The 21,906-nt window shown below is 41.5% G+C and overlaps 1 protein-coding gene across 1 annotated transcript in view; it reads left to right on the top strand.

Moving 5' to 3' along the window:
- The first annotated feature begins 670 nt into the window (after nucleotides 1-670).
- LOC142593811 (transmembrane protein 263-like) overlaps nucleotides 671-21,906 on the top strand; it is a 187,609-nt gene continuing 166,373 nt past the window's right edge. Inside the window, exons 1-2 of the mRNA XM_075713013.1 lie at nucleotides 671-694; nucleotides 1,031-1,121. Of these exons, the coding sequence (XP_075569128.1) occupies nucleotides 671-694; nucleotides 1,031-1,121 (115 nt within the window). The remainder of the gene's footprint in view (nucleotides 695-1,030; nucleotides 1,122-21,906) is intronic.

The following is a 21,906-nucleotide window of genomic DNA, read 5'->3' as shown; positions in this document are numbered from 1 at the left end:
TTTCCTAATGACTGCTAAGTTTCTGATTTCACTCTTGACTACTAGTGTTCCAAAAGAAGAAAATTGGTTAGTTTTTTTTTAAAGAGGTCTGTAGCTATGCCTAGTGTTTACTCTGTTGTTACCCCTTTTTAAAAAAAAAGGGGGGGAAGGAGCAGGGGGTGGGGTTTTTTTCTTTGGTAGTTTGAAACTGAAAAAGCAACTACACTTTTATAGCTCCACAAGCCATGAAAATATTGTGTGTGCAGAGTGAATTCAGCCTTAAATACAAGTGTATGCTTTCTAAGCCTACAGATCTGGTAACTCTGCTGACATCCTTCCATCAGCAATGTTGCAGGCACTTTCTAAGATCCTGAAGACTGCAAAGTGGAAATGCAAAACTTCAGAGGGCAATCTGGTAGTTTTTTCAGGAGTGGTTAGTCTAGCATATTACACATGCAGGCACAAATGTACATGTAGGGACATATAGGGGAAAACTACATGTTTAGTGGGCCTGGATGGGCTAGAAAATTGTAAACAAGTTTGCTATATCTTCCTTTGAAAAATGAGATGTGGGACCATTTCTGTAACCCGTATTGATCTCCTTCTGTATTGAACAGGCCACAGATATTTCAGAATCTAGTCTTGGTAAGACAAATCAAAGATTGGATTTTTTTCCTGAAAATTCCAAGTGATGGCGAATCTGCTGCCACCCTCGGTAAATGGGGATTTGAATTTATTATTACATTGTGTGGTTTAGACATAGTAATTTAGAAATTGTGCTTCACCGTTCAGTTCCTCGTTTTTAGTCTACTCAGACCCTTGTAACTTTGCTTGCTAGCTTGAAGCATCCTTTTTTTTTTTCTTTTTTTCTTCCCCCTTTCCTTTAAGTAATTTGACTGCAAACAAATCTCCCAGCAGCTTGCTTTTTCATCAGCTAAAGTGAGCTCTTTGTGTCCTTACTGTCTGGTATATTATCTAATCCTGTAATTATTTCTGTGGTTCCTTTCTGAACTTTCTCCAATTTACCTCCTCTTGCTGTTCTGTTCTGCAGGGACCTAGCTTGGAAACACAGATGGTGGAAGATGAAACTGAGACAACAAGTGAAGAACTGCCGCCTCATTTACGGGAAGAGCCTCCTGAAGGTATGGTATTAGCAGTCAATATAAACTCTTTGCATTAAATTGGGGAAAATGTTCTGGCCAAGGAAGTCTTATTTATCTATCTATCTGACTTGAGAGCCTACCCCTGCCTGTTTTCTGAGAGGGATAAAGCTTTGTCAGTGCTGACAGCTGAGCTAACCTCCCAGCCAGAGGTCTAGCCTTCTGCATTCAAAGAAAGCCGCACCCACTGAGGTGCTGACATTGTTCTGCATTCCCTGTAACAATATAGTTTCTGATTAAAATTGTCCTGCTTGATCATCCTGTATGTAGGCTTACGAATAAAATATCTCTTCTACTGTCTTGTTTGTGATGTTTTGAGCCTTCGTTAGGGAACACTTCCTAAGTAGTCATCTATTCTTTCCTTACTTCTCTCTGCAGCATCCTGCTATTGAAATTGTCCCCAGCAGAGACTTGTCAAAGTTAGGTATTCTAGCGATTTTGTTTCTTTCTGCCATCTCTCTTGGAAGCCAGTTTAGCCATCTGAGGAGGAGGCAGTGAGACACCGTCAGTCAGTAGGAGGCTCAAAAATGCCAATTTTAATTAAAAACCTTGTTTGCAATGACATGCCCCGGATTTATACAAGGAATGGATTTTTCCCACTGGGTGAATGTTGCAGACATTGTATGTATGTAACAAAATAGGTGTTGCTTTCTTTTGAATAGAAGCTGCTAACATTGGTGCAAGTGATGATACATTTTGAGCTTTGTCTCCATTTCAGTGACTTTTAAAACACAATCGCTCATAATCATTGTGGATGGCTTAACCCAGAGAGTGCTGAGATTCTTATTAGCAACTTACTGTTAAAATACCATGACATGTCTCTGGGAAACATAAATGTGTTTTATATTTTTGGTTTAAGAGAGCAAGATGCTGATACAGCATTTATACTGACAGCTGTTCCTAAAGGGAATATGAACCAAGTAGATGGTTTTAGGAATTTGCTGCTCCATCCCTTCTTGTTGAGCATTCTGTCATAGTTTTCTCATTAAGTTTAATTTCTTGTTCTGCCATTTCATATGCTCCATCTTGGCAATTACAGTATATAGAGGTAAGTGAAAGGCAGGTTTCTTTTTGCAGCTCCTATAAAGCCAGAAGGAAATGTGGAAGATGTTGTCATTACTGTATATACATGCACAGAGGATATAATCTTGATACTGTTTTGTTCTCCCCTCCCCCCCCCCCCCCCCCCTTCTTTGTAAGTAATGCAAAGTCAGCATATGATGACAATGCATTGTTGAAGTAAGAATTCCGGTCACTAGCCTGAGCTGGTGATTACATGATCCTAGAGACCATATCCTGAAATGTAAAACACAGGAGATCATCTTGTCTCATCAGTTTATCAGGAATAGTCTTAGATTTTGGACTGTGGCTTTGAATTGTGTAGTCAGAAGGGGTTTTTTAATGTGGCTAAGTGTTTTTGCAAGCCAAGTTTTTGTAATTGAAAGTGTTTGCTTCTGCCTGCAACCCTGCTGGTTTGAATGATGATGAAAAATGTCAGTATTAGTATTCCACTTCTGTGACTTGTTGGGTGGTCTGGGAGAAGTATGTGCTCTGGATATGCCCACTTTGCTAGGGTGAGGAAAAAGAACTGTATCAGTTGAGCTGATCTGGTTAAGCAGCGCTACAGTAGATATTGTGAGGTTTTTTTAAGTCTGAGCTCAGTATGTACTTTTTAAATTTACAGTGACATTAAGAGTAGCACAACAGGAGGCATATTGAGAGCACAAAACTGAAACTAGAGACTGCTCGGGAGAAGAGGTGGAAAAACTGCTCCTGAAAGAGACCCATCAGGATTATGCTGAAATTATAGCTGGCTCTGTGTGTTAGTGGAGCTGAGTAACAGGAGTCTTGCTTAGAAGCTGCAGCCTACCAACACAGACCAACCAGAATTACTATGAAGATCATGTAGTTGCAGGAGTGATTACAAACACCCCGTGAAAGAAACAGATCTCTGAAGTTCTTTTAATATTAAATGCCATTAAGTACTATCTTCTTGTTGTTGCTTTTCTACTGATTTCTGGTTTCTTCTGATAGCGCTTTCCTAGTTAAATGAAATGCTTTGCAGTGAATAAATAAACCGTGTTGTCGTGACTGCTGTACTCTTGTTTCCCAGGATCTATGAATTGGAGACTGTGTCTGTTTGCCTTCTGGTAACGAGCACATAAGGGATGGAAAGCTCTCCAGAGTCTGTGTCCTTCTAGCACAATCCATTATTTCACCAGATTGCATCATAGTGACTTCATTTTCTAGCTTGCACTGCGTATTTACTCCCCTCCTGAAAAGAGGGGAACTGGAGGCACTGTGCTATATAGTTATTGCAGTAAAATAAAAGGTTACCCTTCAGGGATTGTCATGTTTCTGAACAGCTTTGCAGTGTGGCCTCCTACAAATGAAGGGACAATTTTACAAGTCTGTGATGTACGTAAGTTTCTTGAATAAGCGTATGTGTGGGTAAGGAGTAGGATAGCATAGCAAATGGCGCTTTCTGGTGCTGTGTGGCAGCCCGTCCGTATTTGAGACAAGAGGAGGTTTCGTGATTTGAAGAGATTAACAAGGAAATCCCTGAAAGGTAACAGCCAGAGGTTAGTATTTGTGTGTAACCTGAATCCCTCTTTTCATCTTCTGCCAAAGTTAGCTTTTTTGCTATTAAAGTAAGTCAGGGGAGTAAATGAGTAAAAAAATAAGAGCTGGCACAAGGTCCTGTAAGTGACATGGGGTATCCAAAAGGGCTTTTTATAATGAAGATGTGTTATTATCAGTGGCGTTGATAGCTGTGCCCTGTCTTGAAGCGAAGTGGAGAAAGGAGAATCTGGTCAGTGAGGCCGAGGCTGTGGCCGTGGGTGAGGGGGTTTTTCCGCGCCCGCGGCATGGCGCCCGGCGGGCGGGTGGGGGCCGGGGCGCGCTGCGGCCGCGGGGGGGCGCTGCAGGCCCGGCAATGGCGCTGCCCGGAGCCCGGGTTCGGAACGGGTCCTGCGCGCGTCCGGTGGGCAAGAGGGGGCGTGGGAGCCTGCCAGCTCCTTTCCCGTAAGCTCCTTTGGGATATTACAAGGGTAGCTTTGCACGCTTTCTCCCTCAGGAAGGCTGCTTATCCCCGATGATGTTTTACCTCTTGACTTCGTGACCCTTCTGCTCAATTCACATTTTTATTTTATCTTCCCCCTTCATCTTTCCTTTCGCTTCGATCTTGTTAGCATACTTCCCCCCCCCCCCCCCCCCCCCCCAGTTAAAAGGCAAGTGCGGGGGATCAGTAGTAATGAGCATTTGGAGCGCCGCTCAGGCTAGCGTGCTTAACACTTTACGGGGAAGGCTGCGTGTAGGGCAGAGTTACCGTCACCAAACAGTGAAGGGCAGCGAGCTCTGGAGAGGAGCGAGTCTGTTCTAAATGGTATGAAATGCTTTCCTCTTGGCAAGGATTGAGCACGGCTGATCTGTGTTGCCACACGTTCGAGCACTGAGCTACTTTCAGGTAGATTTTATGTGATCTTGAATGTTTGCTGTTTAAATGGCAGTCTGATCATAGTGGCAGAACTAGATTCAGTTACCCAAGGTCGGCAACACCTTGCTATATCTGTTGCTTCTTTATCCACCGTTTCAGGGTTCTGTCGCTGATCATTTAATACAGTGCACTGTTAATTGTTATTGTTGCCTTGCTTTTCTGTCCTTTTCCATTAAATTACCCAAGGAAGGTGATGGCAATGAAATCTGATGGTGATTAAATCTTCTGTAACATGGTCAGTTATGAAACAGCAGCATCTCCTCTGTTGGACGACTCAGATCTTGATCTCTTCTATTTGATGAATCCTGACCTTATTCTTGCTTCTCCATCCTGTTGCCAGGAGATTGAGGGAAGTGATCCTTCCCTTTTATTCAGCACTGATGAGGCTACACCAGGAGTACTGTGTCCAGTTCTGGGCTCCACAGTATGAGAGACACATGGATATACTGGAAGGAGCCCAGCAAAGGGCCGTGAAGATGATTAAGGGACTGGAGCATATCTCCTATGAGGAAAGGCTGAGAGAGCTGGGACTGTTCAGCCTGGAGAAGGATCGGGGGGAACTTATCAACGCGTATAAATACCTGAATGGAGGATATCAAGAAGACAGAGCCAGGCTCTTTTCCGTGATGCCCAGTGACAGGACAGGAGGCAGTGGACATAAGGAAACACTTTTTCACTGTGAGGCTGACCAAGCACTGGAATGGGTTGCCCAGAGAGGTTGTTGAGTCTCCCACCTTGCAGATATTAAAAAGCTGTCTGGACGTGGTTCTGTGCAGCCTGTTCTAAGTGGCCTTGCTTGAGCAGGGGGGTTGGACCAGATGATCTGCAGAGGTCCCTCCCAACCTCAACCATTCTGTGATGCTCTACCTCATACGTACTATCTCTGTGTGTTTAAAGTGTCTTTCTGAAGTTCCTGCATATATCCCCCATCTATTACACTAATTTTTATAGGAGAAGTAGCTTTACTCTGTCAAACTGCTAAATGTTACGCATTTCAGGAACACATCCTTGGTGGATACTGAGGTATGGCTGCCGTTTCTTTTGGCCCTACATTGCTAACTAGTACTGAGTATACTAAAGCTTCATGCAAGGTGGTATGGTCTGACTGAAAAGCTATGTCATTAGTTAACAGCACTAGCCCCTCTTGGGAGTTTACAAACCAGTTCTTTGTTCCATAATCTTTAAATGTTAAGCATTAAAGTTTTATCAGCCAACCTACTAAGACCAATTTGGCAATGAACGTGAGTCTTGTATCTGAGCCGTCTGCGATCTCTTCTGCAGTTTTCAGACCTAGCAGAGATGTTCCTTCTTTGTTACAGACAGATTGGGCCTTGTGGACTAAAGCTTTATTAAAAGCAATGGGTCTTAGCAGCTCTGCAGTATATAACAAATCTTGAGAAATTTACTTTCCAAATAACTGTGGTATTCCTAATTCAAATTGTTTTACACTTGCTGTGGGTAAAGAGCACACACAGATAGTTACTGTAAATCAGATGATTTGCACCAGTTTAGAACATAGTATCTTGTGTGAGCCTTATAATCTGTCTCCATGGAGGCATATAGCCTTTTCTGCTGTTTTATATCTTCTGCAAGATAAAAGTATATTGCATACTTCTGTGGGAAGCTTTAGGACTCCTTATCCACAGTTTGGGAATCTCTGATCCAAAGTATCTGGGAGTTTTGTGGATCAGTCATTCAGAATTGTCTCTGGATCGAAGTATTTTGCCTAGATGTATTTATTATCTGTACAGATCTAACTTAAAAAAGTACGGTTGCGTTTCAATTGAGGTACTACCATGCATTTGAAATTTCTGAAATTAATTAGACTTTTAACTTCATACTGGGGTAATGTTGGGGTATTCTCTTACGAGAACATGGCAATTTCTTGAAGCCAGCAGATGCCAGAAGAACACGGCGGTTTAGGCAACTCATCTGAGATGCAAGACATTGAGTTTAAGTCCATGGTATAGGTACTTTGAAAAGGTACATTCCTATGAACAGATACAGTTTTGATGAATGCATGGCACATTTGCAGTTAGTTGCTTGAAACATTCTTTACAGGGAGCAATCCCCATCAGAGACAAAGTTTTATTGTTGGGCCAAACGTTTGCTGCAGTAAGCCCCATACCAAGATGTAGATGCTGCAGACTTGAGATGCACTGTGTTTTGCATCCTCTCGTTGCAAGTAATGTTTAGTATGTTTGTTTCCAAACTGCCTATATTCAAGTAACCGCAAAGAAATCACCTTGGAAAATGGTGCATTTAATAGCAACTCCATTTCCTTTCAGTGTTAAGCTCTGTACTGAAAACTGTTGCTGTATCTGGTATAAAGTAACTTTATTAAGTTGCCTGTAGCACTTAGCGTCATCTGTTACACACATACATATGTATGTGTGTATGTAGTCTACCAGACTAGTATCTTCAAGAAGTTCTGTGAAGCTGGCAGTGCAAAACTATGCTATCTGCTAAGCCCTCTTGTGCTTTCCCAAGTCAAATCACTCTCTCCAGTATGCTACCTCGTGAGGTCCAACAGTCAAATCCTTCTACAGAGAAGCTCTTTAAATGATCTGCTTTTTTTGTCTAATGGCCAGTTGGCAACGTTCTCAGCCTGGATTCACCTCTGCAGTTCTGTGGTCTTACAACTAAAGCAAAAGACTGGGAACTGGGACAGCTCTAATCTATTCCTAGCTCTACTGTTGACTTACTCTGTGGCGCTAGTCAAGTAGTTTGGCCTTCCTTGAACCATAGTATTCTTTGTGTATGAAACAGAAATGACTGTTCTTACTTATAAATGAGACGGTGAAAAAGCAAATTGTAACTTTTTAAGCTTTTAGAGGTGGAAGATACTTGAAAATTGAAACAGAAAATGTGATCATAATCTATAAATAATACAAAACTTTGCCTGATATATAACTTGTTGGGCTTTTTTTTTTTTTTTTTTGAAGAGGTGATTGGACTTGTCAGATAACTTCAAATAGGCAGGTTTCTTAAAAAGCAGAGAAAGAAATTAGCAGTGAGGCTGTCTGTTCTTTGGAGCTGGGACTTGATGTACCTGGCATGTCCTCTCATCTATAAAAACATTTCCTGAGCTACTTCTGTAAATGGCCTGAGGCTGAAGAGCAACATTTCAGTATCATCTGTCTCCTTTTAAGGCACAGATTCTGTGCAACCATACTCTTCTGTTGGCCAAAACAGTTCTTATTTCTGCAGAAAGAAATGACCTGGAGTGTCAGCTCAGTCTTCCGTGCAAAGTCTACCTTAGTATTTCTGGTAGAGTTGTAAAAAAACTTCCAAACTATCCAAGTTCTAATACTGTGTTTCTGTTTAATTTAGTGTCATCATTGTTTTAGTAAAAGCTGAGATTCTTCTTTGTTTAAATTTTCCAGTGGCTATATTGGCTTCCTCATGCTTTATTTAATTTTGTTCTCTGGGGGAAGTCAGCAGTCTGAAATGGGAATAATACTCAACCAGTGTCTGTGTGCACCTCTTTTTTCCTTTCACCCCACCAACCCTTCTGTATTACTGCTGACTTACTACGCCTGCTACCGACAAAGGGCATCTTCCATTCAGCGGCTATGTTACATGGTCTCCTAGAAACAGCATGAAAGCTATTTAAATTGGTTTTATTCCACTTCTTCCTCTGCCCTATTCTTTTCCTCTTCACGATTTTCATATGATATAATGAGATGTTACTTTGACAGCTCAGCATCCCTTTTCTCTAGCCTACTTCATGCCCTGCAAATCATTCTGTCACTAAGTGTTGTATGTGTGCACAGCATATGCTGTTAATGGCAGCATAAATAGCGTCCAAGTGCCCGGCGGATTCCAGAAGAAAGGTTCTCGTAACTTAAGTGTGGGCTACCTTTTATCAGTGGATCTTGTTAATACAATAACGTTGTGAAGTGAGTCAATAACCATCTGGTTTTCCCTGAGCGTGCTTGCATGTAGGATGGGGCAACGATAATTTTACCATTTGCCTTGGCACAGTAAGTAATGTGCATCATCCAAATGTAAAGACATTTCAGGGTGAAGGGCCAGTGGGAAGCCTCTGTCAGAAGATACATCTTTGTCGATTACTAGTGAATGTGTTTTATTCTACCAATAGGGTTTCGAACTACAGGAGTGACAGAAATCTGTTTCATGAGTGAAAGCAATGTATCTTATTACCTGGCTGAAGTGGCAGACATCTGTCACCATTTGTGTACTAATTATAGACCTAAGAAATTAAGCATGCAGGAGTATATTTTTTTACAATGTATTTTTCATTTTGAGGGGCAAAGATACTAACATAGAGATGCAGCCAGTTGTTTTTCAGTAAATCTTTTGGACTTGTAGTTATCAGTCCTGTTCTAAAGGTGAAAAAGAAAGCAGTTCTTACTTGGTCCTAATGGACTAAAAAGAGAGGCAGGCAAGTCTCACTTACTTATAGCTACAGTCTGAAGTACTAAATAAGAATGAGCAATGCAGTAAATCCAGGTCAGGAGTGAAATTGAGTCGGTATATCAGTGTGTTAACAATGATGATATCTTAAACTGCTAAACTATCAGAGTATTATAGCAGGCAATGAAATCATAAGGTCGGTACACGAGGCTGTTAATTCTGCTTCAGAACTGAGTGAAATGCCCAGTTAACGTTTCATAAACATCTGTAGTCTCAACCTGGCTGCCTGTCTTGATTTCAGCTGTTTGTGAACAATTTGAACCACTACTTTGATTACCAGTATGATTGCACAATTGCACCAATCTGGCCTCTCCTGCACTTCAACGTTTTGGATCACAAAACCAATCTTATTCTGAAGAGTAGGTTTCTTTTAAAAGCAGTTTATAAACTTAAGGATGAGTTGTAAAAGTGAGGGGTTTTGTGTCAATTTTCTTGCCCTCTGGGATAGTATTCTAGAAAAAGGAGAATCTTCGTCGACTTTGAAATTGGGTAGAACTCTAGAGTAATTTCTATGGAGAACAGTCTTGCACTAGTGTATGTGTGTGTGTAATTCTCTGTGTCTCTTATTTTATTTTCTGATCACAGTGAAGACAAATGCATGTTCCTTATTAATGTGGAGGATTCTCAAGCCATTGTAATATACTTCTTTGGCATATTATTGGGGATCTGTCCTCTTTCTGTCCAGCTGACACTTCCTTGATGAGAAAGAGTTTAGCTAAGGCTAAATTTAATGTTTAATCCCGTCTTCTTTGTTATGCCCTCTCTGTACCACTAACGTACTACTGCTTTCAGTTTTTGCCACAAGTATGTAACATTCAGTAGGATATATCTTCTACAAAAATTTTAAGTGGCTTTATATTTTTACGTCTTGTATTATGAAAAAATAATGTGTCTTTTTCAGATCATATCCAAAAAGAAATAACATAAATATTCTTCATACAAGATATGAAATCCAGTTTGCAAGTAATGCTAAAAAATTGGCCATGGTATTTCTGTGAATTGTGAGAGGGTCTTAGGATCTGGGATTGTTAAAAGAATGTCTTGGAATCTTCTTACAGTAGAAAGAACGGATTTATAGTCTTGAACTATAACAGATTTTATTTTCTAGCACCTGAGACCTGATCTTTGGAATAAGTGAGAGGTGTTCAAGAGGCAGGCAGGAGAGGAACAGTTTACAGTGTAGCTGTGCGAGCCATTCAGCAGATACCTGTTCATCCATTTAAGAGTCTAAGAAAGAAACTGGTAATGTTGTTGACTTCTACTGTTTCTACCTTTCTGGAACTTAAATTTTATTGTGAAGGTATAATAATAGTAAAGGTTCTGCCCTGTGCAGAAGTTCAAAGTCCCAGACTGTTGTTTGTTTCCTTTGTTTCCTCCTTCCCCCTCCTCCCCCCGACTCCTCTAGAGATTTGTGTGTGGTGGTGGTGTGTTCTGGATTTTATTTTTTATTAGTTTGTTTTCCCCTAGAAGGTTCTTACATCTTTTGAATACAAAATTGGAATAATTCTAGCTAATTAAGTGAAGTCACCCTCTTTGGTTAAGCCAGCCATTTGTATGTTCAGTACTTGAAAGTGTGATTGTATAAAGTGCCCAGTACCTCTCACTCATCCCTCCAAAAGCCAAAGAACAAAACCCCAAGATTTAATGTTATTACAATATGTTAAAGGTAGGTCTCACTCTGGGACATGCAAATTGAGGCTGCAAGTTTGGTTTAGTGTGTTTATAGGTTGAGAATGTTATTGTTACCGTTATTGCAGTATTTTTTTCCTAGCTTCTTGAGGGCTGCTTTTTGCTCAAAATATTTGACTTACTTAATCAGGGAAGTGGGTAAGTTCTTCCAGTCTATGGATCTTGTATCTTTATGTTGAAAAAGGAAAAACCACATTTGCCAAGTCTGAATATTGCCTAAAAATCTCCTTTACATTATGGAAAGAAATCTGTTTCCTCCGAGATCTGCAGGTGTTTTGGTTGTGATTAGCTGAACCCAGCTGTAATTAAAATACAGCTTGGTCATTGGTTTAAGCTTAATATATTCGCACACAGCTGCTGAAAGAGATGCTCCTACGCTCGGCCCTGGTTGCACGTTGCCAGTTTTGCCCCGCTGCACGGCTGTGTGGTTGGTTCCTAGCACAAAAGCAGCACAGCACCCGAAGAGAGCGAGCACCTCTTTCTGGAGAAAGTGTGGGGGTAACCCGAGTGAGTTAACGCTCACGTCATTCCCTCGGAGCACAGGCTGAAGGGTGGGTTGTGCGGCCGAGTAGAGCCCGTAGCATGCCTGTGAGCTTGTGTGGAACCTAAGGACAGCATTTGGGTCCAGTATGTGCTGTGGGGCTCTCCTGGCTTCCTCGTTATTTTAGCGAGGAAGAGAGGTGCAACCACAGGCATCATTAAAAATCTCTTTTGTGATAGCGTCCAGGAGGTCGTGTTTTGATGCCCGTGTTTCTAGGAACTTCAGTGTAGCACAGTAATTAAGATAGTGAGGAAAGCAGAGGGATCTTGGCTTTCAAACTTACTCCCCCTGGCTCCGATCCAAGTATCATTAATATGACATGAGATGTTTTGTTGGTATTTGATTAACTGGGAGGCTTGTTCTTGTTTTGTGTGACACATTGTAAGTTAACCACCCGGCATGCTGACATGTGCGATTAAAAACAAACACTTAAAACTAAATTGAGAAGCCGACTGCCAAGTGCACCGCAGGGAGGAGCCTGAGCAGCCTGCCCTGAGGGACTCAGCCAGGGTAGGCCTCGCCGACTTTTGTACAGCTCTGGTGTTGGCAACTTTTGAGTTCAGTGCTCTGTTCACGACTGTTCATTTTTAAACGTTTGCTTCAGCTGTCTCGCGCAGTTAAAACATTCCTGACAAAATCTGGAAATGCTAAGTGGCAAGTCAGAGTTGCGCTGTTCAAGCAGACCGCTCTGCGGTGATTGCCGTGGTGTGAGCTGCTGTTTTTCGGGGGTTACCGGCACCTCTCAGCGGCCTGGTGTTCCCGCCACCCGCAACGAGAATGCTGCCCTCCAGCAAGGGGGGTTTTCCACTCTCCCGCTTTCCGGGCGCGGTGGCCGCTGCGGGCAGCCCGGCAGAGAGGGCTGCCACGGGCCAGCCCAGAGGCGCCGCGGCCCCGCATCAGCCTGTGGTGGCAGAGACCATTAGAGTCACAGAGCCCCCCCCCTTTTTTAGCGTATCACAAGCTTACATTTGCTGTTCCCGTGAGTTTAAATTCCAGGACATCAAGAATGTGTCTGGACTTTCTTATTTTATAATGAACTAATTAATTTCACAGCTAAAACTTGAGGAGTTAGCAAAGCTTCTTTTCCCTTCAGTTCCCTTCTCATTCTTCTCTTTACTGTAAGGTTTTTAACCTTCCCTCTCTTGTTGGGGTCCCTGGTGTGGAAACCATTCCACATTTCCCAGTCAGCAGCAGGGTGTCTTTAAAGGAAGCATTACCCGGACAGGGAACTAGGTTTATGGGCACTAAATATCCAAAGGAGTGAAAACTGTAGCATGCACAATAGCCGCTGAAGTCTTGGTAACCCTTAGTTTTATTTTCAGACCTGAAGTGTGCTTCACAGTGTAACGAGAAACCACCTGATAATTCAGTGGGTACTTTGAATTCCACTTAAAGCAAAATGTGCCCTCTGACCTGTTCCCAGACAGATGTGCCATGGTTGTGAAAACACACAAAACCCCTTGTCTGGAACTGCTGATCAGCATCATGTGGCATAGCCCGGAGCTGGGTGGCCTCAGATGGGCCTCTGCTAGCTCCTCCTGGAAGGGAGAGCCATGGGGAGAGGTGCGGGACGGTGGGCGCTCCTCAGCCCCCTGACCAGGTGAGCTGTGGTTGCTCCAGCACACAGCTCCTGTGGCCGTGATGGGGCTGTTCTCATTTTGTCAGCTCCACAGCTGAATGCTTTTCTTCCAGTTTGCCTGCTGATTTATTCCTGAAGCAGAGGAGTTCCTTGACTGATTACTGACTCTGTGAGAATCTGTTAGAAAGTATTTTGGGGAGGGGATAAGCAGGCCTTGTATAAAGCTGTCTTGTTCTTCTTGAACACCAGTCTTGTTCTTCTTGTGCTTTGAGGCAGGTCCAGGGTGGGGTGGGGGAATCTTTATATGTACCTGCTAATTCCCAAGTTGAGATTTTAGTCCCTTTGTTTGGAATGATTTTTTTTTTTTTTTGAGGGGAACAAATTTTTTGCTTGCAGATCATGGACTGTGACTAGAGTAGAGGGAAAACAGCAGCAGCAGCAGGAAGTGAACTGCTGGGAGGAGACACATACAAGCATTTTCCTGCTGCTGTCATGAATTACAGCCAGAAAGAGAAATCTGTAAAGATACTTAAAGTACGGAACAAGTAAGAGTGTTTCCAAATAGTTGGAGTCTCCATGACATATAAGCAGTTCTTTTAAATGGCCTGTGAATTTATAGTAGCTTCTGGTTAAAAAGTGTTTTCAGAATAAAAGAACTGAGTGTTTTTTCACCTGACTTCTCTTCTTCCTGCAGCACAAAAAAATTCAGGACTTCTGATGGAGATAAGGAGGGTCCTGCGAGGACAGCTTGGAAAAAACTGTTCTGACAGCCTCTCAGAAAGACCTAGTTGGAGTCTATTAGTAGTCATAAGTTTGATGTGAGATCATGAGAAAGCTTTTAGTTCAGAGTAGCCAACCATCCCCTGCCCTTATTTTGTCCTGAACAAGCTCTTGTTCTCAGATGGTCACTTGAGCTAAATTACATCTCTCTGCCACGCTGGAAAATGGATCTGTGAGTAATGAGTTGACAGGAAAACAATCTTCAACCCTACTTGGGGTACCTAAGATATATTTGGGCTGTTACAACTGATAAACAGAGGAAGGATAGTCTTTGAATTGCACAACAACTTTTAACTGCAGGTTTAGCGCTTGTTTCTAAAATATGTAGTCAGAGTTTTCCTTTCAGACATCCAGCCCTTTAGATGTAGGAATCAATCTCTTGTTGGACAACTAGGAGTTTCACACTCTTTAAAAGGTGGGTTTGAGGGGTGAGCCTCACCCCCTGTATTTTTCCATTTCCTAAGTTTGGAATGGACATTATTTGAGCTTAAAGCTGTCTTCATTGTAACATGGCAAGATACCCTACTTTGCTAGAGAAAACAGTGTGATGTTAAAAAGTAAAGCAGTAAATACATGCAAAGCTGAGTGACTTTAGGAAAAGGAGGGAGGAAATACAGGAAGGGAAGAAAGAGGTAGGTAAACGGACTCTGGTCAAGATTTTGACAAGAATGTAATAACCTTAAATGAGGTTTGTCCCCAGCAGACACTGAAGACATCCTGACCTTTTTTAACTCTGATTTATTCATCATGGGAATGGATTTTGTAGTTCATCCATTCTGTGACTGACGGGCAGGAGTAATTTCTCTCTCAATACAGATGAGTACGCTGTGGTAGACTCCATTTGCCACACTGACAGGAGCACAGTGCCATCAGCCACAGAGTTAGCTGAAGAAATATTTTCCTTTTCAGTCTTGCACTCTTAACGTGTGTATGATGTATGTATAACAGTAGGATGGGGGGAGGGTTACTGAATTGTATGAAACTTGAGTCATGAATTTCCTCTAGTGTCTGAAATTTTCTCATATCACAAGGAAATGGAGTAACTGTGGCTTTGCTTGAACTAATTCAAAGAGGGGGAAAAAAAGCAGTGAAGAACATTCCCCACTCCACCCCCGCAATCCCAGTCATGCTCTTTTTCCTGTAACAGAATTTTGTGGATCTTTTGCTTGCAGATACGTTCCTTCTATCTGTAGCTTCTTCAGCTGTCATGATCCTTATATACTGAATTGTTGTATGACTGTCTTGTCACATGGATGTCCTTGGAAGTAGTAACGGCTAGTCCTTCAGAAGGGGGAGTCACATTCAGCCTTTGTTTCAAAATATTGCAGACAAATCAGTTTTCACAACTGCTTTTTCCTCAAGGATGGCTTTCAGGCGAGAGTGGGAAATACAGGAAGGGAAGAATGAGGTAGTTGAACTGATGCTAAAGAATGTAACATTAACATTGTCAGCTTGTATTTCAAAATATGCAAACACAATGAAATCTTGTGTCAGTGAACATCAGAGATTTAAAAAAACCCCAAAACACAAAAATGTAGAATTGTGATGGCAGGTAAGAGGAGGAGAGCATCTGTAGTTAAAAATTGTAACAAGCGGGTTTATAAACCCTAGGGTTTTTTCCAAGGACAAATGAGCTACTCACACTGGCTCTGGTCACTAAACAGTCACTGTATTAGCAGACTATTCCAGGGTCATCCATTATGAGTTGTGCTGTCTGTTGGAACATATAGGCAGGTTTCATGTCAGGACAGATAGTGATAGTGCTTCCATTCTGCAGTTCTTTGCTACTGAAAAAATGTATTTGGGAAGTAACCAAATAATGTGTCAGCTATCATAGTGAAGGCAGAGCATCCATCCAAGAAGAGACGGGTGAGAAAGACAAGCGTGAGGATACTGGCCTCAGTAGAACAACATAATTTTCTGTTCTAACCTTACCAGTTTGCATGCTGAACTGCGGTTCCAGCACACAACTGCTTTGAAAACTGTCACACAAACCATTTCTGCCAATGCAATCTTGCTGTTCAAGCGTTTCTTTCAGCTAGTAGGTGAAGTCCAAGTAGAGGTGGGTAGCTGCTGTTAGGTGCTACAGGGTCCTTTAGAGGATCCTTCCAAAGTTCAATATAATCAATTCCCAGTGAATGGAAAGAATTACTAAAACATGTTTTCTTCTGCTGGATTAATATTCTTGTGGGCTTTCCAGAGAACTAGGAGCTCAGCTGAGGTAGACTGTGCGTCTTTGTGTTGTTTTTCCCCGGCTTTATTTAGTAAAATCTTGAAGTCCACTACTATGTCTCTTTCTAGATCTTGGTCTGCTAGGCATTTTAATTGATACTAGCTATTGGTACACTGCAGACCAAAGCAAACATGAAATGGTATAGTCTGTGATACCTGTTTGCTTTATGAGATTCAGGAGCCCAGCCGGGATGTTATTCAGATACCATAGAGCCCAAAGCTTCAGGAGTTGAAGGGTTTTTAAGAGGGTTGCATAGCTGGGCAGCAAGTCATAGCTTCAGTGATACGTTTGGAGTTCTGTTGCTGGCGCATTTGGGATTTGCTTGATATCCCAGCTTCTTCATTCAGGAGTCTTTAAAACGGGCAGGTGTAAACCTGTTACACAAAACCTGTGGTAACTGCCAAAGTTTGCCTGCTTTCTCTGGAAGGCTGAGGTAGTAGGAAGTAGAGGTGTGTTGATGGTGGGTTAAGAAGCTGAAATGAATAAATAATATGTTGGGTGTGGTGGGTTTTTTTTTTTTTTTTCCTTTCCTCTTTTCCAAGCTGGCAAATGGTGACTTCACAGGACTCTGGCCTGGTTGGTTGCAGAGGAGACCTCAGTGATCATAACTTAATATAAGTCAGTATGGGCAAACTGATCAAGTCATCAAACAGCTCGAAACAAAATTGGTGTGTTGCCTTTCTGATGTCTAGGGATTTTTCTCTACGGACGTGTATTTTAAATGTAACTAGTAATCTCTTTGAAAAAGACCCATCTTATTGTTGTGTTTATCTCACCAAATCAAAACTGGGTTTATGTTAATTTCACAGGACCCCCCAAGTCTCAAATGCATATTCTGAGACTGGCTGCTCCCTGTCAATGTCTGCTGTGCTGTTATTAAAAATAGAAAACTTTGGCATACTAGGAAATGAATATGGGAATGACATCAGATATCCTGGACTTCAGATCAAAATTAATGGAGGTCCTGTGTGATTTTTCTTTTTTTTGGTAGTTTGTATTTAAGAGAGCTTCCCTTTATTTGTATAAATATACCATTATATGAAAATTCTACCACTGAATTTTGCACTTGCCTATTCTGTGATAAACAATGTCTTGGTATTTGACAGTTGCATGATAAAAGCTTTGGTATTTGCAGGAGAAGAGTGAGGATGCTTGGCAGGATAGGATGGTTAATTTCTTCGCACCGCTTGCTGCTAGTGGAATTCTGACATTTTTTTTCCCCCCCCTTTAGTGATTCTTTTCTTCTTTCACTTTCAAAAGGTAATCTACCACTGCCTCTTTGATTTCATGACTGCTTGCTGCTGACCTTTAACAAGCCCTGTAAATGTTACACTAGGTTATAGGGTTTGTACACTTTTTAACAATTAAGAAAGCTACAGAGCTGGTAAATGTTCCAGTGTTGGTGAAGCTTTTTTAATTGTGCAAAACCCAAAAACAATGGCTCTGAAGGGACAAAAGAGATGGTAGCCATTACAGAAATGTCCTTTCCTGAAGGGCTGTTGCCTTTTTAATAGAGTTTCTCTATAATACCAGTTCTACTTCTCATTTCCCTTTTTCCCCATAAAGTGATGGCTGATATGCTTCATGCACTAGAAGAACAACTGTGGCACTCTGAATCATTTCCACCAGCTTTAGTCTCCAGACCAGAACTGTTGATCTGGTTTGCATTGATTGCTTTCCCCCATCCCTTCGCCTTCTTGGTCTATATGGAACTCATGATAAAGCTGAGATGTACTGTGAGACACTAAAGTAGCGCGCTCTCTTTTTTTTTTTTTTTTAAATGTTCAATACATTTGGGTATTTAATTTCAAGCCTGACATTAAATTTAATAAGTTCAATAATTCTTTAAAAAAATGTCCTTAATTACACAGTCTCATGCTGCTATTCAAATGCAGCTTTCCAATCTCTCTCTGAAATGTAGCAGTGCTGCTGCTTAGCTTGTGCATTAAAACCATAATGGCCTGTGTGACAATATCCAACATGCTGTGATGATCCCAAAACTTCAGTTTGGAGGGTGTCATGGTTTAACCCCATCCAGCAACTAAGCACCACACAGCTGCTCGCTCACTCCCCCCGGTGGGATGGGGGAGAGAATCAGAAGAGTAAATGTGAGAATACTGGTGGGTTGAGATAAAGACAGTTTAATAAGTAAAGCAAAAGCTGTGCATGCAGGCAAAGCAAAACAAGGAATTCATCCACTTCTTCCCCTTGGCAGGCAGGTGTCAGCCATCACCAAGAAAGCAGGGCTCCATCATGTGTCATGGTTACTTGGGAAGACAAAAGGCCTTCACTCTGAATGTTCCTCCCCTTCCTCCTTCTTCCCCCAGCTTTATATGCTGAGCATGACATCATATGGTATGGAATATCCCTGTGGACAGTTGGGGTCAGCTGTCCCAGCTGTGTCCCCTCCCACCTTCTTGTGCACCCCCAGCCTACTCGTTGGTGGGGTGGTGTGAGAAGCAGAAAAGGCCTCGAATCTGTGTAAGCACTGCTCAGGAGTAACTAAAACATCCCTGTATTATCAAGACTGTTTCCAGCACAAATCCAAAACATCGCCCCATACCAGCTACTATGAAGAAAATTAACTCTATCCCTGCCAAAACCAGCACAAGAGGGTGAAAATCTATTTGTAATCAAATGAGTGATTCTGCTATTAGCAAGATGCCAAGTGCTGTAGTATTTCCAGCTGATGGTGGATAATAAGTGCATTGTTAATGGAAATCTGACACCTCTTCCATGCTCTTCTCAGAGGGCTTAAATAATCTTTTGAAATCGCCTTGGGAATTTTAATCCTTACTAAGCGCAGCATTTTGTCTTTGGTTTGCCTCTTTCTGCTAACCCTACAGTATTTCTTTGGCATTGCTGCATCAGAGATCTAGATGCCTGAAAGTAATAACCTGGTGGTGTTTCTCTTTTAATGAGAAAAGAAAATCCTATTTATGGGGTTCTACCAAAAAAGCCCTAAGCACTGGTGTGGCACTGCTTAAGTGTACATGGGGGATCCAGCTCCCCGAGACAACTAAAAAGAAAAAGAATTTTTCTTTTTTTTTTTTCCTTTCCTCCTCCTTCTCCTCTTAAAGTGAATCTGCTTAGTCTGCTGTCTTCGGTAGCCTAAATGTTTTGTGGGTCACTCTGTCACACTAGCTAAAAATTTAGCCTTGTAAGAACTGCTTGTCTACGTAGTATTAGTCTCCAACCTACCTACCACATTTAAGGAAACACAAAATACGTTTTATTGTGTAATGCCTATATGTCTTACGCGATTGCTGAAGAGCAACCTCAGTGAAATGAACGCTTCCTTCTTGCAGCTCATCAGTCAGAAGTTTTAACTGGGATATAATGGGCTGGGTCACAGCTGCAGTTTTTGGTGGGGGGGTGTGTGTGTCACTGGACAGACAGATTAATTTCCAGTTCTGCTATTCATTCTTCCAGTACCAGGCTACTTCTCTGGGTCTGAATGACCACCTCCTTACGGTACTGGGCCTGACATTCTCAAACTGGCTTTTCCTAAAAAAGAATCATCTAGCTTAATTTTTAACTTGTCAAATAAATAATTTGGGGTTTTTTTCTTGTTTTAAATGTCTCATTAGTTCCCATCAAGCTGTCAGGATTAAAAGAAGAGCATGTTTGGGTAGATTGTGATCTAAAAGATCATACTTCTAACATGGGCAGCTTCTAACATGGGCAGCCTGCCCAGTCCTAAAGATAGCAATGTGATAGTTTATCATTTAAAAACCAACCAAAACCCCTATAATTTGCTCAATTATTTAGTAGCCATTATGCAGTGCAAGTATGTCATAAATTTTGTATCTTACCTTGTATTACAACATTTTCTAGTAGGCAAAACTAGTGTAAGAATGCATTACTCAATAATGAACTCAAAAGGGTAGGTCTAGGTAAGGAAACGTGGACCTTCTAATACATCTGGGCACGCTGTCTGCAGTATGTCTTTAACTTCCATTCATGAACTTCTGTTGCTCTTGTAACCTAACAGGACCATTTTGATACAATCCTTTCATTTTATCATAAATCATGAGGAGGGGAAAGTGGCTGGAAGAGTTTTCTGGGGCATATGCTCTCTAGTGCTGTACCCATCCAGCCTGTCTGATCTTCTTCAAGAACTCTTGGTATTTCTTCTTGGTTTTGGAAGATGGTGTGGATTCTTATTCTTTGGTGGCAATAAGCAGGTTTAATCTCAAACAGGTCTTATGTCTCCTATGAAAGATGTGAAATTGTCCTGAGGATTTTTACAACTGATGTTGGAAAGAGGAATTTCTACTTGAGCAATGTTGTTTTTCTGGTGGAACCCAAGAGATGTGAATTCTGTGGTCAAGTTTGTACATACAATTAGAAAGGTAGTGAATCAGAAGCCTAAGAGGCATGACTGTGGTATCTGACCTGAATTTGATCCCTTGGATTTGATCCATGTTTTACCATTCTGTGCATGCTGTTTCAGTGTCTGCAACTTTTGATTTAGCAAATGTAACCTAGTGCATATTAAAAAAAACAAACCGCAAACCAAACAACTGTATTGCTACTGACGTTATATTTTAATTGGACTATTGTATGGCTTAGAGTATGGGCCACAAGGGAACAGCCAATTACTCTGTGTATCTGTCTAAAAGCCTTTTCATTATAGAATACTGATTAAGATTGTATAGCTTCATATTGTTTCATGTTATTGATTTCCACCAACCCCAGGTCGATGGTCTCATTAATTGACAATTACCTTTTTTCCTCATGTTTCAGAAAATTGACATGAGCAACCTGAGGTGTTAAGTTCAATTTGAACTAGGTACCAGTGTGCCTGTTTAATCTTTAACAAGACCCATTAGGCTCCCTGTTTTAATTTTACACAGGCCATGAAGGCATCTCCACAGGGAGGCTATGACCCTCTCAATATAAGGAGAGCAAGGATAGTCTTTACTGAAATAATAGGGAATATCTGTGGTAGGGCTTTTTGCCCATCTATGCTGACAGGATGAAATCGATATTTTACCTATCACAGATGCTGCAGTAAAGTTTGGTGCCATTGACATGTACCAGCTTACTTGAGTTGCACCTTTAATTTGTTTCATTCTGTGTCTTGAGTTGTTGGATACAAGAAGTGAAATCTTTGTCTCGTATGTCAGAGGCGAGAATGTTTGAAACCTAAAGCACAGAACTAATTCTTTTGGAGGGAGGAACCTTGTGTATAAAACGTGAAGCTGGGGTATTTGTTTTGTTCGATAAAGATTGCCTTTGTTCAGAACTCTTAACTTCCAAAAAATACTTGCTCATGTATTTTATGTAAAGCAATCAGCCTTTGATCAATGGTGTGTTACATCTACCATGCTAACAGCTTCCTCTAGCTCTGCTAGCTTCAACTAGCTAGTCCTCCAAATTCCATGTCCCACTAGATATGACAACACTGTTCCTTAATTTCAGTCATTGTGGAAGTGGCAATACAGAGCTGGAGGACATCAGCATGCTGATAGCGCCACAGTCTCATCTCTTTATGAGCTTTCCCAACAGTCCTCAACCACAATGAGCAATGAGGTCCTTTTATATCTTCAGAAGAGATGCTTCAGGGCAAAGAAGCAATTGGCACAACAACGCTTTGTGTTTAATCAAAGAAGCAAAAATGGAGCTACTTGAGAGCAGCTCTACCTAGCCCAGCTAACCTATGTGAGTAGGACCTTATTATAATTAGCGGCATCAAGGATTTTCTTGTTGTGCATACTGTTTGTTCAAGCAAAGAGCAAAAAATAACAATGCTATAGTGCTTGATTTTAGTTGGCATTTCTTGGTCTCATGCAGTGGCTCGATGCTATGAAGTTAATCGTATGCAAGGGTTATAAATTTGCAGATCCTCAAAAGAATTGTTGTTTCCCAACAGTCCCCATCCTCTTGTGCACTTCTGTGTCCCACTGTACTCCACTTGCATGGTCTTGAGAAAAGCATAATGAATTGCATTTGTCTTGGCAAGGTTTGTCTTCTGGCTGTTGTCTGACACTGCTCTTTCCCTAA

The sequence above is a fragment of the Pelecanus crispus genome, chromosome 6, assembly GCF_030463565.1.
Source record: "Pelecanus crispus isolate bPelCri1 chromosome 6, bPelCri1.pri, whole genome shotgun sequence".
Lineage (NCBI taxonomy): Eukaryota > Metazoa > Chordata > Aves > Pelecaniformes > Pelecanidae > Pelecanus > Pelecanus crispus.
This window is presented reverse-complemented; position numbering and strand designations above follow the sequence as displayed.